This window comes from Carcharodon carcharias, chromosome 4, assembly GCF_017639515.1.
Source record: "Carcharodon carcharias isolate sCarCar2 chromosome 4, sCarCar2.pri, whole genome shotgun sequence".
NCBI classification, from domain to species: Eukaryota; Metazoa; Chordata; class Chondrichthyes; order Lamniformes; family Lamnidae; genus Carcharodon; species Carcharodon carcharias.
The window spans coordinates 36,718,782-36,735,807 of NC_054470.1; the positions used below are offsets into that span (position 1 = coordinate 36,718,782).

Below are 17,026 nucleotides of genomic sequence, written 5' to 3' on the forward strand. Positions count from 1 at the left end.
GCACTCTCGATTTTGGGACCCCCCCCCGCCCCGCCCGCACAGGAAGCGCATAGCACTTCTGTGCGGACATCAGGTTGGGCGGGCCTTAATTGGCCCGTCCATGTAAAATGGCGCCGCGCCCCTGATCAGGAGCACCGATCGGAAGCATGCCTGTGCTCGCCTGCCCCTCAACTTTGCCCCAACGGGGAGAAAATTCAGCCCCAAGTGAGTCAAGAGGGGAATCCCAAAGATATTTATTGTAATATACAAAGCATGAGGGGAGGGCCTCATTTTGTTAGCTGGGGGTACAGCCAAGTGCCAACATAAGCTTGAATGCAGATCTTCTGGATCATGCTGATGGAGGAGCAAAAGGTGCTTTCGTTTTTCTTCAAAGTCTCAAAGTAGGGTAAGATTGTGGCATACAAGTTATCGGAGTTCCAAGAATTCTTCCCAATTGAAAACATCTTGTGTATGCAAGTGATCCCTTGTGTGCGATTCATGCACAATTATGGGGTGGGTCTTTGGTTACAAGTTAAATTTCTTCAGGAACTGGAGGAAAAGGGCACCCATCACATAGTCTCCATGAGGGAAAATCAACCTCACAGTGAACATGCCTCATCCAAAGCTCCTCATATGGGGATTTGGATTTAACATTTAGCAACAAGTAAGTGATAAGCAGCACTGAACAAAGATGCGTAGGACATTAAGATGGCAGGAATTTTCCTGCTTAAAGCTCCACCACGTTGATGACAGGTGTTCGTTCACTAGAAAGTTGATGAGGAAAATCAGCCTTGGAAGCACATTTACTGGAAATATTACATGAAGACCAGGTAAATAAATGTATTCAGGGTTTGGTGCCAACCTATGGTTGTACAGGGGCAACTTTCTCAGAGCTGCCCACGCTCTACTTCCCTAACTGCTGAAGATGAAGCAGCAGAGCAGGACCAGATCCAAGGAAATTGCGAGCCATAAAATCTCCCTGTAGGAATTTCTCAGTAGTTTGTTTTGGAGATTTTTGAACATGATGGTGGGTTTCTGCATGTGTAATAAGAGGAAAGGGTGGACCTGAGGGTGCAGAAATGTTGGATGATATAAAAAGAGTAAAACAAAAACAGAATTACCTGGAAAAATTCAGCAGGTCTGGCAGCATCAGTGGAGAAGAAAAGAGTTGACGTTTCGAGTCCTCATGACCCCTCAGCAGAACCGGGTGAATCCAAGTAGAGGGCTGAAATATAAGCTGGTTTAAGGTGTGTGTGTGTGTGTGTGGGTGGGTGGGTGGGTGGGTGGTGGGGGTTTGGGTGGGGGAGAGAAGTGGAGGGGGGTGGTGTGGTTGTAGGGACAAGCAAGCAGTGATAGGAGCAGATAATCAAAAGATGTCACAGACAAAAGAACACAGAGGTGTTGAAGTTGGTGATATTATCTAAACAAATGTGTTAATTAAGAATGAATGGCAGGGCACTCAAGGTATAGCTCTAGTGGGGGTGGGGGGGGCATAAAAGATTTAAAAATAATGGAAATAGGTGGGAAAAGAAAAATCTATATAAATTATTGGAAAAAACAAAAAGAGGGGGGAAGAAACAGAAAGGGGGTGGGGATGGAGGAGGGAGTTCAAGATCTAAAATTGTTGAATTCAATATTCAGTCCGGAAGGCTGTAAAGTGCCTAGTCGGAAGATGAGGTGCTGTTACTCCAGTTTGAGTCTGCTCCAACAACTCATCGACACCAACACCCATCTAGGACCCTCCACCCCTGCCTGTCTCTCTGTCCCCACCCCATCTTCCAATCCCAGCCCCAGCCGTGTATTCACTATACCCCCTGACCTTCCCCTCTCCGACACTGAACGTTCAGTGCTCAGCAAAGGACTTAGTTTCATACCCTTACGCCCACATCTCAATGAATTTTGGGCTCAGCACGATGCTGAACTCTTCTTCCGCCGTCTTCGTCTCCGGGCTCACTTCTTTGGGCAGGAGTCCTCTCCCCATTCAACGGATCCTTTTATCCACCTCCAGTATTCTCCCTCCACCTGGACCCCTACCTCTGGATTCTTACCTTCTCTTGATCTTTTCATTGAGAACTGTCGACGCAACATTAGTCGTCTCAATTTCTCTGCTCCTCTCACCCATTCTAATCTGTCTCTCTCTGAACTTACTGCACTCCAAACTGGAGGAACAGCACCTCATCTTCCGACTAGGCATTTTATAGCCTTCTGGACTGAATACTGAATTCAACAACTTTAGATCTTGAACTCCCTCCTCCATCCCCACCCCCTTTCTGTTTCTTCCCCCTTCCTTTAGTTTTTTCCAATAATTTATATAGATTTTTCTTTTCCCACCTATTTCCATTATTTTTAAATATTTTATGCCCCCCACCCCCACTAGAGCTATACCTTAAGTGCCCTACCATCCATTCTTAATTAGCACATTCGTTTAGATAATATCACCAACTTCAATACCTGTGTTCTTTTGTCTGTGACATCTTTTGATTATCTGCTCCTATCACTGCTTGCTTGTCCCTACAACCACACCACCCGCCTCCACTTCTCTCCCCCCACCCAACACCACCACCCCCCCCCCACCTTAAACCAGCTTATATTTCACCCCTCTCCTTGGATTCACTCAGTTCTGCTGGAGGGTCATGAAGACTCGAAGCGTCAACTCTTTTCTTCTCCGTCGATGCTGCCAGACCTGCTGAGTTTTTCTAGGTAATTCTGTTTTTGTTTTGGATTTCCAGCATCTGCAGTTTTTTGTTTTTATCTATATATTTTTATTAAAAAAAGAGTAACTGTGCTGCACCATAAATCAAAGAATGCTATAGCACAGAGGGTAACTCAGGCCACCACATCTCTTGGACTATCCAATTACCCCCATTTTCCTATGCTTTTCCCATTATCCTGTTTTTTCAAATACGCATCTAGTTCCATTTTAAAATAACAATTTAAGAGAAGGAAAAAAAGTTTGGCAATTTTCTCTTAAGGCAGGATTTTATGAACCACGGGCAGGCGCGTGCTCGACCTGATCGGGCGTAAAATAGTGCTCGATAACTTTGGGTGAGCTTCCTGACATCATCACGCATTTGCACGATATTTCGGTTGGCAGGTGCCCGAGAGTCAATAGCGCCCACCGACAATTAAGAGGCCTATTAAGGTGATTATTCAATTAATTTAAAGCTATTTTTCACTGCCCATCCAAACTTAGGGTTGGCAGGCGGGCAAATCGGCTTAGTTGCCTTTGGATTTTTTAGGAAACCTCATCCACAGGCGGGATGAGGTTTTCAACATTAATGAAAAAAATAATTTTTATAACTTTCAAATTCATGTGAATGAGTCCTTTGTGGGAACATGTTTTGCACATTTTCAGAGTATTTTTGATTTTAATATTCTTCAGCTCCCTGCCCTCAGAGAGTTTTCAGTGTGCGCTCCCCTGTGCAGGTGCAGACTTTTGCGTTCGCACTCCTCTCGCCCCCACCCCAGCAGCACTGAGTTTCTCAACATGCCTTTCACCCTGGCTGACTGTTAATTGGCCAGCCAGCCCGAATTCGCAGTCGGGGCCTGATCGTGGGCTGCGGACTGTTGCCCGGCCATTCCTGGCCCGCCCGACCACCCAAAAATCCTGCACTTAATTACTGAAAACAGCATATTTTTTAGATTTATAATAATCCTATGTCAAAGTTACCCAGTATCAAAATGGCTACATCACTATATACTTTCATCGCAGTGCACAAATTGAAATTTTTACTAACACATGGCCACATCAAGGATCATAAAATTCCCTGGAACTCCCAATGTGTATGAGCTAAGCACATTCAAATAAACCATGGATTCTAAAAAAATTTTTGTTCATAAAAAGGAGGTTGGGTTGGGAAGAAATATTAGGGCAGATTTGCCTGGTCCTCTACCCCAGCCTTTTTTAAAAATTCATTCACGGGATATGGGCTTCTCTGGCTGAGACAGCATTTATTGCTCATCCCTAGTTGCCCTTGACGTTGTGGTGGTGAGCTGCCTTTTTGAACCACTACAGCCCATAAGGGTGTTCATACACCCATAGTGCTGTTAAGAAAAGAGTGCCAAGATTTTGACCCAGCAACAGTGAAGAAACGCTGATAGATTTCCAAGTCAGGATGGTGAGTGACTTGGAGGGGAACTTCCAGGTGGTGGTGTTCCAATTTATCTGCTGCCCTTGTCCTTCTAGATGGTAGTGGTCATGGTTTTGGAATGTGCTAAGGAGCCTTGGTGAATTCCTGCAATGCATCTTGTAGGTGGTACACACTACTGCTACTGTGCTTGGTGGCGGAGGGAGTGAATGTTTGTAGATGTGGTGCCAATCAAGCGGGCTGCTTTGTCCTACACGGTTTCAAGCTTCTCAAGTGTTTGGGAGCTGCATTCATCCAGGCAAGTGGGGAGTATTCCTGACTGGTGCCTTGTCAATGGTGGACAAACTTTGAGGAATTAGGAGGTGAGCTACTCGCTGCAAGATTCCTAGCGTCTGACCTGCACTTGTAACCAGTGTTAATGGCTAGTCCAGTTCAGCTTCTGGTCAATGGTAATCCCCAGGATGTTGATAGTGGGGGATTCAGTGATGGTAATGCCATGAATGTCAAGGGGCGATGGCTAGATTCTCTTTTATTGGAGATGGTCATTGCCTGGACTTATGGTGTGAATGTTACTTGCCAATTGTCAGCCCAAGCCTGGATATTGTCCAGGTCTTGCTGCGTTTGGACATGGACTGCTTCAGTATCTGAGGAGTCATGAATGGTGCTGAACATTGTGCAATCATCAGCGAACATCCACCTTTCAGACCTTATGATGGAAGGAAGGTCATTGATGAAGCAGCTGAAGGTGGTTGGGCTGAGGACACTACCTTGAGGAACTCCTGCAGTGATGTCCTTGAACTGAGATGACTGACCTCCAACAGTGACAACCATTTTCCTTTGTGCTAGGTATGACTCCAGCCAATGGAGGGTTCCCCCCTGATTCCCACTGACTCCAGTTTTGCTAGGGCTCCTTGACGCCACACTTAGTCAAATGTGGCCTTGATTTCAAGGGCAGTCACTCTCACCTCACCTCAGGAGTTTAGCTCTTTTGTCCATGTTTGAACCAAGGCTATAATTACGTCAGGAGCTGGGCCTCAGTGAGCAGTTTATTGCTAAGCAAGTGTTGCTTGATAGCACTGTTGATGACCTCTTCCATTACTTTGCTGATGATTGAGAGTAGACTGATAGGGCGGTAATTGGCCGGGTTGGATTTGTCCTGCTTTTTGTGTACAGGACATACCTGGGCAATTTTCCACATAGCCGGGTAGATGTCAGTATTGCAGCTGTTCTGGAACAGCTTGCCCATGGGAGCAGCATGTTCTGGAGCATAAGTCTTCAGTACTATTGCTGGAAAATTGTCAGGGCCCATAGTCTTTGCGGTATCCAATGCCTGTTTTTTGATATCACGTGGTGTGAACTGAATTGACTAAAGACTGGCATTTGTGATGCTATGGACCTCTGGAGGAGGCTGAGATGGATCATCTATTCACCACTTCTAGCTGAAGATTGTAGCAAATCTTTTAGCCTTATCTTTTGCACTGATGTGCTGGACTCCCCCATCATTGAGGCTGGGGATAGTTGTAGAGCCTCCTCCTCCAGTGAGTTGTTTAATTGTACACCACCAATCATGACTGGATGTGGCAGGACTGCAGAGCTTAGATCTGATCCATTGGTTATGGGATTGCTTAGCTCTGGCTATCACTTGTTGCGTATGCTATTTGGCATGCACGTAGTCCAGCGTTATAGCTTCACCAAGTTGAAACCTCATTTTTAGGTATGCCTGATGCTGCTCCTGGCACGCCCTCTTGCACTCTTCATTGATCTCAGTGTTGATCCACTGGCTTGATGGTAATGGTAGAGTGGGGGATATGCCAGGCCATGAGGTTACAGATTGTGCTTGAATACAATTCTGCTGCTGCTGCTGATAGCCCACAGCATCTCATGGATGCCCAGTCCTGAGTTGCTAGGTCTGTTCAAAATGTATCCAATTTAGCAAGGTGGTAGTGCCACACAATACGATGGAGGGTATCCTCAATGTAAAGGCAGGACATCATCCCTACAAGGGCTTGCGGTGGTCACTCCTGCCAATACCGTCATGGACAGATGAATCCGCGGCAAGCCAACTGACTCATCTGAGCACAGTGAACACAAGAAAACTGGGTGGATAGGAATGCTATTAGGGAGCCCACACAATTCTTTGTTAGTTTGTGGAAAAGGTGGCCTGGAGGAAAATATGCCCTGTTGTTTCTGTGATTTTAGTTAAGTATATTCGTCAAATTTCTTTTACTTCAGTAGGCAACTTTTTATCATGAATAAAGCTAGTGAAATGGAAATTTCTCTCTGCAAAGTAAATGGTGACAAATTTCTATCAATCTAAAAACAATGGATCCGCAAATGTGGTTTTAAAGCAAAATGTGCCTGTATGAACTTAGCTCAGCCAAGTCAAACAGAGCGTATTTATTTTTTTCCTGACTACTGCCTTTTAAACCTAACTAAATAACAGAGTTTCACCAAGACAACAGTCTACAGTTGACACTATAAACAAAGCTTATTTTGTGTCACAGGTTGCATTCATTGGAAATGCAAGAACATTTGAAAAATAATCCTGAACAATTTGTTAATGTGAGAGAGTGACTAGCATTGGACTAAGATGCATCAAGATTAGAAGTGGTTTCAAAACTGATGTGTACGTGCCCTGCTACCGAAAAAGCAATCATCATAGACACACATGAAATAGGCAACTTACACTTCTGCCTGGGAGTTAATGGTGAGGATGAGCTGGGTGGGAGGAGGATTGGGCTTGTCTTTTAATTAAATATAAAACTCAAGGAATATAGGTTGGAGAGCAGAATTTAGAAAATAAATATTTTGAGAATGATATTTTAGCATTCTCCTTGAAATTTATACTCACGCTGTGGCTGGAACTCTGGTGTTCAGCTCCCACCAGTATGGGGTCATGGGTTTGTAAAGGGAAGCCGTATTCGACAAATATACCAGAGTTCTTTGAAGATGTAACAAGCAAGGTGGATAATGGGGCACCAGTAGATATAGTGCATTGGAGGTGATTTTCAAAAAGCATTCTTTAAGTTGACACATAAAAGTTACTACACAAGATAAGAGCTCATGGTGCTGGGGGTGATATATTAGCAGCGATAGTGGATTGGTTAACAGGAAGCAGAGGGTAGGGATAAAAGATTATTTTCAACTCAACAAACTGTAACTATTGGAATGCCACAGGATCAAAGCCAAGGCCACAACTATTAACGATTTATATTAATGACTTGGGTGAAGGGACCAACTTAACTGTATTGTAGCCAAATTTTCTGACTATACAAAAATATGTAGGAAAGCATTTTGTAAGTGGGATACAAAAAAGAACATGCAAAGTGATATAGAGAAAGTGAGTGGGCAAAAATTTGGCAGATGGAGTATAATGTGGGAAAACGTAAGATTGCCCACTTTGGTGGGAAGCATGGAAAAGCAAATATTATTTAAGTGGAGGGAAATTACAAAATGCTACAGCATAGAATGATCTGAGTGTCATTGTACATAAATCACAAAAACTTACAATGCCTGTACAGCAAATAATTAGGAAGGCAAATGGCATGTTGGCCTTTATGGCAAGGAGGGTGGAGCATATAAGTAGGAAAGTCTTGCTATAACTGTTCAGGGCATTGTTGAGACCACACCTAGTGTATTGTGTGCAGTTTTGGTTCATAATGTAAGGAGGGATATACTTGCATTGGAGGTGATTCAAAGAAGGTTCATTAGACAACCTCTTCATTCCAGGAAACAGCCTAATGTGGAAAGGTTAAGAAGGTTAAGCCTATGCTCACTCGGGTTTAGCAGAATGAGACATGACCTTATTGAAACATATACGATTCTGAAAGGGCTTCATAGGGCGGATGCTGAGAGGATGTTTCCCCTTGTTGGATAATCTCGAACTAGGGGGCCCAGTTTAAAAATAAGGCAGTCTCCCACTTAAGACAGAGATGAGGAGGAATTTCTTCTCTCAAAGAGTCATTAATATTTGGAATTCTCTTCCACAGACAGTGGAGACTGGGTCATTGAATATATTCAAGACTGAGTTAGACAGATTTTTGATCAATAAGGGAGTCAAGGGTTATGGAGGGCAAGCAGGAAAGTGGAGTTAAGATTAGTCATGATGTTATTGAATGGCAGAGCAGGCTTGAGAAGCCAGATGGTATACTCCTGTTCCTATTCCTTATGCTTCTATCCACAATGCATTGCAAGATTGCTTTGTAATTACAATGTCCACCTGTGAAAATATTCATTATTATAAGTTGGATTCCTCCACAACTCATCAGTATGTTGGCTAGAGTACTTTTCAAAGGACTGTGTAAACAAACTACTGAGATTTGGAAGAGTAGATTTCTCCTTTAAACCTCTTACACCAACTACATTACAAGCATTCATTATTCACTAGATCTCCCAACAACAACTTACATTCTTATAGCACTTTTAACGTAATGACACATTCCAAGGCGCTTCACAGGAACATTATAAAACAAGTATGGCGCTGAGTCATAACAAGATATTAGGTCAGATGACCAAAAGCTTGGTCAGAGAGGTAGGTTTTAAGAAGTAACTTAAAGAATGAAAACGAGATAGAGAGGGGGAGAGTAGGGAAGGAATTCCAGAGCTTGGGGCCTAGGCAACTGAAAGCCCAGCCATCAATAATGGATGCCATCAATTGGAAATGCACAAGAGGCCAAAATTAGAGGAGCACAGTTATCTCAGAGCTTAGCGTTTTTAGGAGACTACAGGGATAGGAAGATGCAAGGTATTGGGGGGATTTGAAAACAAGGATGAGAACTTTAAACTCAAGACGTTGCTTAACCGGGAGCCAATGCAAGCCAATGAGCACAGGAGTGATAGGGAAATGGGACTTGCTGCAGGTTAAGATACTCAGAGTTTTTGGTGATCTCAAGTTTACAGAGGGTAGAGTGTGAGAGACCAGCCAAGTGTGCATTGGAATAGTCAATTATAGAAGTAAGAAAGGCATGGATAAAGGTTGCAGCAGCAGATAAGTAGACACGAGTGAAGTTACGGGAGGCAAAAACAGGCGGTCTTAGAGATTGCATGGAGTTCGAAAGCTTATCTCAGGCAGAAGATGAAAACACAAATCTCCCTGAATTCCATTATTATCTTGGTACCATCTCAAGACTTCACTTGGACATTGTGTTAAAGCTCTCTTCCAGAATCACCAATGTTAGTAATGAAGTGACACATAATAACCGTAATTGTAAGTTTTCATAAAGCCATCTAATTAAAAATCATAAATGCTTAGAGAGAAGTTAATTACCTTGCCTAGGAATATACAAAAGGTAATTGCAGCTTCACACCCTTTTTAATACAATATTGGGCTCTAGCTGATGAAGACTGAATCATGCAGTCAAAAGGATCAAATTCTATTATGTGATAACATTTCACAGCAATTTTCAAATGAAAAAGAGTGAAAATATAAAATATTTACATGAAGGTCTCAAATCACAGCCTGGAGCAGTTCACATGTCACAGGGGATGTGTAAGATTAAGGAACTATCTTTTTAATTAAATAAACACAGCCTTTAACCATCAGTGTATTATTACAACACAGGTAACTGGCGACATGGGACAAATGTTCACAGAGAACAAAGATCTCTTCTGCTGACTCAAGGATAGAAATAAGACATTTTTCAAAAATGTTTCAAAAGCTCTCATTTGCTGAAAATAATTTATAGCAAAGCTAAAAACTCACCGTGTGCCTTCTTTATCCTGTACAATCCCCTTCAAAATTTGAATAATACTTATTAGGTGCTGGGACCAGGCAGTTGATGGCATCTCTGAAGAAAAATTATTTAAAACAAAGAATGGTTATATGTAACACAAAAAAGATCATGGATGAATGCAACTATTTAACTTACATTAATAATCTGGATTTCTACAGAAGCCAAGAATAGAATATTCTAGAATGCTTTAGGGAGGAAGAGAGGGAGGACTGAACAGGGACAAGATGTTTGATAATAGTCCAGAAAGCACAATTGAAGAGAGCACTTTTTGAAGGAAGAGCTTGCCAGGCTAGATGTTGAGAGGTTTCCAAGCAAGAAAAAATAACTAACAACACCGTCCACTGGTAGAGTAATAATTCAGAGTCAGAGAAATGTACAATGTAGGTTCAGACAACTTAAAATTATACAGCATCTTTAATGTAGTAAAACGTCTCAGGGTGCTTCACAGGAGCATTATTAACCTAATTCAACAGAGACCCACATAAGGAGATAAGGTCAGGTGACCAAAAGCCTGGTTAAAGAGGTAAGTTTTAATGAAGTGCCTTAAGGAGGTGAAGAAGTTTAAGGAGGAAATTCCAGAGCTTAGGGCCTGGGCAGCTGAAGGCATAGCTGCCAATGGTGGAACGATGAAAATTGGGAAGCATAAGAAGCCAGAATTAAAGGAGCACAGAGATCTCAGAGGGTTGTAAGCTGGAAGAAGTTACAGACATAGGGGGGAGTAAGACCATGGCATAGAGCTGGAGAAAATTTTTGAAGCAAGTAAGAGATGCAAAGTTGGGTGACAATTGCTTGTTCAAAGACCTTGCAGAGAGAAAGGATAAGTTAGAGAGGATTGGAAATTTGAGGAGAAGTACTGAGGGCAAGGTTTTTTACAGAGGGACATGGTAATGGCAGTTTTCAAAATGTCATTGCATAGGCATATATTGGCATTTACCACATGAACAAACAAAAACGGTGAAGTGAAGGGAATGTGGGCTGAGCTGGGTGAAGAGAAGGAACAGGTCGCATCAATAACTGAGTTAGTAGCCTTTGGGGTCAAAATACCTATAAGCTTCTTATATTTCAGAGATGCAGACAAAGGCTACTGGGAAGGAAGATCTAAGGAGGTGGCTGCAGGTGCAGAAGAGAAGTTAAGATTTTCAGAATGGTTTTGCCTTCTATTATGATACTAGAGCAGGAGGATTTTGTCATAGAGGTTGAGTAGTGATATTATTTGATATACTCAATGCAGATCTGCTGACGGACAGTGTGACAATATGTGCACATAATCAAAGACTGAAGCCACAACCTCAAAACTAAAGAAAAGAATTGGTGGTCTGATCAGGTGGTGAAAAAGACATCAAAGTGGAGGTGAAGCAGCTGTGCAACAAATTAATAGGGACTTTGATGTTGCTGCAGGTGACACAGCAGAGCTGGGGAGAATGAAAGCTGAAGTGGCCATCATTAAATAATTTGGTGAACAGGCTTTAAGTAGGGTCTAAAAGGTGGAGATGCAGAGAAGTTTAAGGAGGGAATTCCACAGCTTCGGCACTAAGCAACTGAAAGGATGGCAGGCGATGGTGAAGGAAACTTCACCATGTGAAAGAGGCCAAAATTGATGGGTCGTAGGGTTGGAGGAGATTACAGGGATAATGTGGAACAAGGTCATGGAGGGATTTGGAAAAAATAATGAGAATTTTAACAGAAAGATGTTGCCAGAATGGAAGCCAAGGCAAGCGGGCAAGCATAGGGATGATAAGTGATGACATTTGGTGCAGGTTACAATATGGGCATCAGAGCTTTGAATGATGCGTAAGTTTACCAAAGGTGCAAGGTGGGAAGCTGGCCAGGAGACCATTGAAACAGTTGAGTCTAGAATTACCAAAGGTACAACTGAGTGTTTCAGCAGCAGATAAACTGAGGCAGAGATGGGCAATGGTTTGGAGGTGGAAGTAGGCAGTTCCAGGTGATGGAAAGAATATGGGGCTAGACATTCAGCTTCAGCTTCAGAAGTAACTTACAACAACTGTTGCGGACAGTTTGGTTCAGCCTCGGACTGTTGCCAGGGAGGGAGAGTTTGTGGTGCAGACCGAAGACAATGACTTCAGGTCTTCCCAATATTTAGTTAGAGGAAATCTCTGCTCATCCAGTACTCGATGTCAAACAAATGGAATAGCATTAAGTGGATTCCTAGTTAAACCCATGGATAACATAAAAGCATCATGTGGGGAAATCAAGCAATAGAATAATTGCCATAAAGGGTCACAAAAATTCACATGATAAATAAAAAAAACACACAAATTAAGAAACTCAGTGTAAAAATGGGCCTAGAGCTATATAGGATATACAGCACAGAAACAGGCCATTCAGTCCAATCAGTCCACTCCAGCATTTATGTTCCACTTGAGCCTTCTCCCATCCTTCCACTTCTAAATTTATCATCAATACCTGATATTCCCTTCTCCCGCATCTACTTGTCCATCTTCCCCATTAATGCATGAATTTCCTTGAATGAATTTCTTTGAATAAATTTCCTTGCTATGCTTTTAAGGTGTACTTCTGGCACTATTGATACGCTTGATGTCCTTAATTCATTGGGATAATTCTGACTGAGCATTCTATATGCATGCAATCGGTAAGTATTGACTTATAACCAAGTGTGCAATTTTCAGCCCTGAATATCATAAGGGTTAGTTTTGTATACCGAGCATGTTCCATTCAGCTTTTTTGGTTTAATGATGACAACAGCAACAACTACTGCTACTTGTATTCATTTATTTATTTATATACCATTGTTAACATAGTAAAATACCCCAAGGCACTTCATAGGAATGTTATCAAACAAAATTTGACACCAAGCACATAAGGAGATATTAGGGCAGATGACCAAAAGTTTAGAGAGGCAGACAAAAGAATAGTTTACATCTGTTTAAATGTCAGATCCTTCTAATTTATTTTTAAATAGTACTGCCCTAATATCTCATGATGTGGCCTGGTCTCAAATTTTGTTTGATAACATTCCTGTGAAGTGCCTTGGGGTATTTTACTATGTTAACAGTGCTATATAAATATACTTCAATTTTTTTGTTGGCTTAATAAGCGTATTAAAAGGGAAAAGTAAAGAAAGGGTGTAGACCCTTAAGGAAGTAGTCTTCCATTAGGCACATTAGTGTGAGCGATTATATTAACTTGTAAATATAAAATATGGAAATTAAATGATTAACATCTAAATACAAAATCTATCTTTTAAAAAACCAAACAATTGATGATGAGGAAATTCTAGGGATTCTTCCAGGCCTGCTAGATGTTGTCAGATTAGAAACCATTTTTATTTAGGATTCTATGTTAACAAAGGATATGATTTTATCCAGCAAAATACTGCTGGAAATCTGAAATAAAAACAGAAAATGCTGGAAAAACTCAGCAGGTCTGGCAGCATCTGCGGAGAGAAACACAGTTAACGTTTTGAGTCCATATGACTCTTCTTCACAGCATAGTTTAGTGGTCTATATACAATTTGTCATGATGATGTCAGCATCTGGTAGATGAAACTTCACACGTGGTTCACTATGCCCTTGAAGACTTGTTAAATTCAGATTGCCTACCAATAATTTGATGGCCTGTTCCTGTAATTTGGCGAATACTGTTGTGTGAATTGCTAGATTTTGTTCGAAATAGAGAGGATAGAGAATCTTAACAGTGTAGGAGGTCATTCAGCCAATCATGCCCATGCCAACATTTTGAAAGAGCTATCTGGTTAGTTCCACTCCCCTGCTCTTTGCTCATGGGCCTGCAAATAAGTAATGTGAAATGAAGAAATCTAAGATATACTGATTTAAACACTAAAATATAGATTCTTTTCTATACTTTCGTGGGATATGGGTGTGTGTTGACTCTTGAACAGATTGGTTTTCTAGGCCATTGCAGAGGGTAATTAAGAGTCAATCACATTGCTGTGGGCCTGGAATCACATGTGGGCCAAATGGGGTAAGGATGGTAGATTTCATTCGTGAACAATCGATGATGGTTGTCATAGATGACAGCCACACTTCTGAGGCTAGTTTTATATTACAGATTTATTATTTGAATTTAAATTCCACCAGCTGTCGTGGTGGGATTTGAACTCACGTCCCCAGAGGATAGACTGGGCCACCGGATTACTAGTCCAGTGACATTACAACTGCGTCACCATCTCCCTTTCAATCTTGCTGAAAATCAAACAAAGAGTTGGACACAAAGTAAAACGACAGTTTTAAAACAGTGTAAATTATCCGGCAACAATAACTAAATTAAATCAGGGGCCTAGATAAAATATATCACCAAATCATACATTATTGTCAAAGTTTCAATGAGATGTAATTTAAATTTTTTTTATTGAATACGCCTCTTTCTTCAAGTTTGATATTATTGATAGGGGCCATTTTGAAAATTTGATATCAAAGTAATTGTGCCAGAAATTAACAGACACAGATTGTTCCAGTGAGCCAATAGCTTAATTCTGGGGGCTAGTGAAAAGAGAGAAAGAGAAGAATGATTTTCACCCAACCCACTATCAAATCTGCCAGTGAAACCCATCCGAGCACTATGCCTTCTTACCCTCTCCTTGATATTCAACATCTACAACTACAGCATTCTCTATGATCCATTTCCAAATGATACCCATTCCTGGTTCATCTCCTAATTCTATCAATAGAGCCAGCACTTATTTAGCAATCATTTCTCCTCTTGCCTATCATTGATTTTTCAAAGTACAGGAGGCCATTTAGCCCACCGCACCTGTACCAGCTAACAAAAAGCTATCCATTTAGTCATATTTCCCTGTCCTTTTAATTTTTTTAGATAAATATTTTCCTTCTTTCTTTTTAAAAGCAACTATGGATTGTGTTTCCCCAGTGGCTCCTAAGACGAGTTTCTGATCTCTGATATCACCCTGGTGAATCCCGTCTGCATTCCTTCCAGGGCCTTGACATCCTTCCCAAATTAATGCATTGCCTAAGGTTCTGTCATTGGCCTTCTCCTTTTCCTCATTTACAGAAAGTTCTACTTATACATCACCCCTCAACTTTATCAGATCCTTGTCTTCCAGTGCATCAAGTTGAAAATCATTGACCTCGCTTACAAGTCCTTCCAATGTCTCATTCCACAGTGCCCCCGCAACTTCCTCTAACCATGCCTGTCTGATCCACACCTCTGAATCCTTTGTAACTTTCTATCCTGATATTCCTCAGTTGATAGCATAGCTTTCAACCATCCAGTCCCTACTCTTGAACTCCAAGCCTAAATCTAGTTGCCTTGCACTTTCCTCCCCCGCTTTTAAAATCTTCTTCAAAATCTTTTTAACCATGCCTACAATCAGCTCTCCAAATTCTTCTACCGTCACACGGTTTGATCTCTGCTTGTGGAGTGGTTGGAACATTTTATGGTGTTAAAGATTGCTATACAAATGCAAGCTGTTGCCATCATTACCCTTGGAAGCAAATAGGAATAGTCCCAAAGTCTCACGCCTGCACTTAATGGCCTCCGTGCCCACAGTCATGCTTTTTGGATGCTCCCAACAATACTGCATAAAATAATCTCAGTAGCTTAATTCAATTTGCACTAGATATCTTCACAAGCTTCAGCATAAATCATATATATTAGACTAAATCAACTATATCTGCAGTTGTAATTTTCTAAACAGAAAGAAAAGAATGCGACCCCTTTTATGATGGAAACTAGGTGGTCAATCTCAATAGTTACAGTTATTCTTTGATTGGCTTCATTTGGTACAGATCACCCTGGCATGTGATTATAATTATAAAGTTATTCACAATACAGCAAGCAAGAGTTATAAGCATTGCAAACAGAAGCTGAAAGCTGACTGTTCACAGGAATCTTCCACAAAGTGTAAGCTTAGATCTGGTCAAGATTGTTGGAGAAATACCAAAATCAGATAAAATGTAGTCTAAAATAAAACTGCCGGGATGGAACTAAGGCTACCAACCATGCTTTTCTATCGTGAAGTGGTTGTTAGGTTTTGAGTTTTTTACTCAGGTATATTTAGGCTGTGATTCTCCTTATATTTTCAAGCAGCGGCAAATTTCAAAGGATTTGGGAGGAATTTTAACAAGCCCTTGGAGACAAATTTGGAGGTAGGGTGTGTGAGCGAAATTAGAGATAAATGTTTTGGGCTGACTTCTTGCACCCAACAGCTTTTCCCAGGGTCGAGCTGAGTCCGATGTTAGCAATCGGCCTGGCAGCAATGGGAAGCCAACTAAGGTAGATAATTAGGCAATTCATTGTAACCTTCCACCTACATTGCAAGTTTCCCAGTACTTTGGCAACTCAGAGGCAGCAGTGCACACTGGGAGTCAGAGGTTCAAGGCCTTCTAACCTTTACTAGCAAAAATGCCAGGCTGAAGCATTTTACATGGCAAAGGCTTGCCATTGCGTGAGAAAGTCCTGGAGTCTGATGTCTCCAATGTGCTTGAGGTGATGCAGTGGCAGCCGCTCCCATCAGATTGAGCACGCCTCCATTGTATTCCTCCCCCTCCTATTGCATTCCCCTCAGCAGCAAACTCACTGCAGACACAATGAAGGCTGCCCGCCACTCTTGCAATGGGATGTGCTGAATTAACCTCCCACATACTCAGGCCACTAGCCATCCCTGATTGGGTAGCAATCCTGAAGGCGGGCTGTTAGCTGATTGCCTTCCAAACGACTGAACTGAAAGCATGCTACTGTTGCAAATGGGGTCAGGGCCCGAAAATGGTCCCAATGGCCAAAGTCTTTCTCACTACCAACTGAGTTTATTGAACAATGATTAGATAACCAAACAGAAATATATAAAGAAATATAGATCTCAGCCTGTGCAAGGTTCTCATACAAAAAGTTTGCAAATTCTCTGGGGTGTGGGCTTCACTGGCTGGGCCAGCATTTATTGCCCATCCTTAGTTGCCCTTGAGAAGGTGGTGATGAGCTGCCTTCTCAACCCGTTGCAGATCATGTGGTGTGGGTACACCCATAGTGCTGTTAGGAAGCGAGTTCCAGGATTTTGACCCAGCGACAGTGAAGGAACGGCGATATATTTCCAAGTCAGGATGGTGAGTGACTTGAAGGGGAACTTCCAGGTGGTGGTGTTCCCATCTATCTACCGGCCTTGTCCTTCTAGATGGTGGTGGTTGTGGGTTTGGAAGGTGCTGTTGAAGGAGCCTTGGTGAATTCCTTCAGTGCATCTTGTAGATGGTATACACTGCTGCTAATGTGCGT

General features: G+C 41.9%; 1 protein-coding gene across 5 annotated transcripts in view; it reads right to left on the reverse strand.

Annotated features, from left to right (window-relative positions):
* fancc (FA complementation group C) overlaps positions 1-17,026 on the reverse strand; it is a 233,431-nt gene that overhangs the window by 11,336 nt on the left and 205,069 nt on the right. For all 5 annotated transcript variants that reach the window (XM_041185537.1, XM_041185534.1, XM_041185536.1 and 2 more), the window contains one exon: positions 9,769-9,853. In XM_041185537.1, coding sequence (XP_041041471.1) covers positions 9,769-9,853 — 85 coding nt within the window. The remainder of the gene's footprint in view (positions 1-9,768; positions 9,854-17,026) is intronic.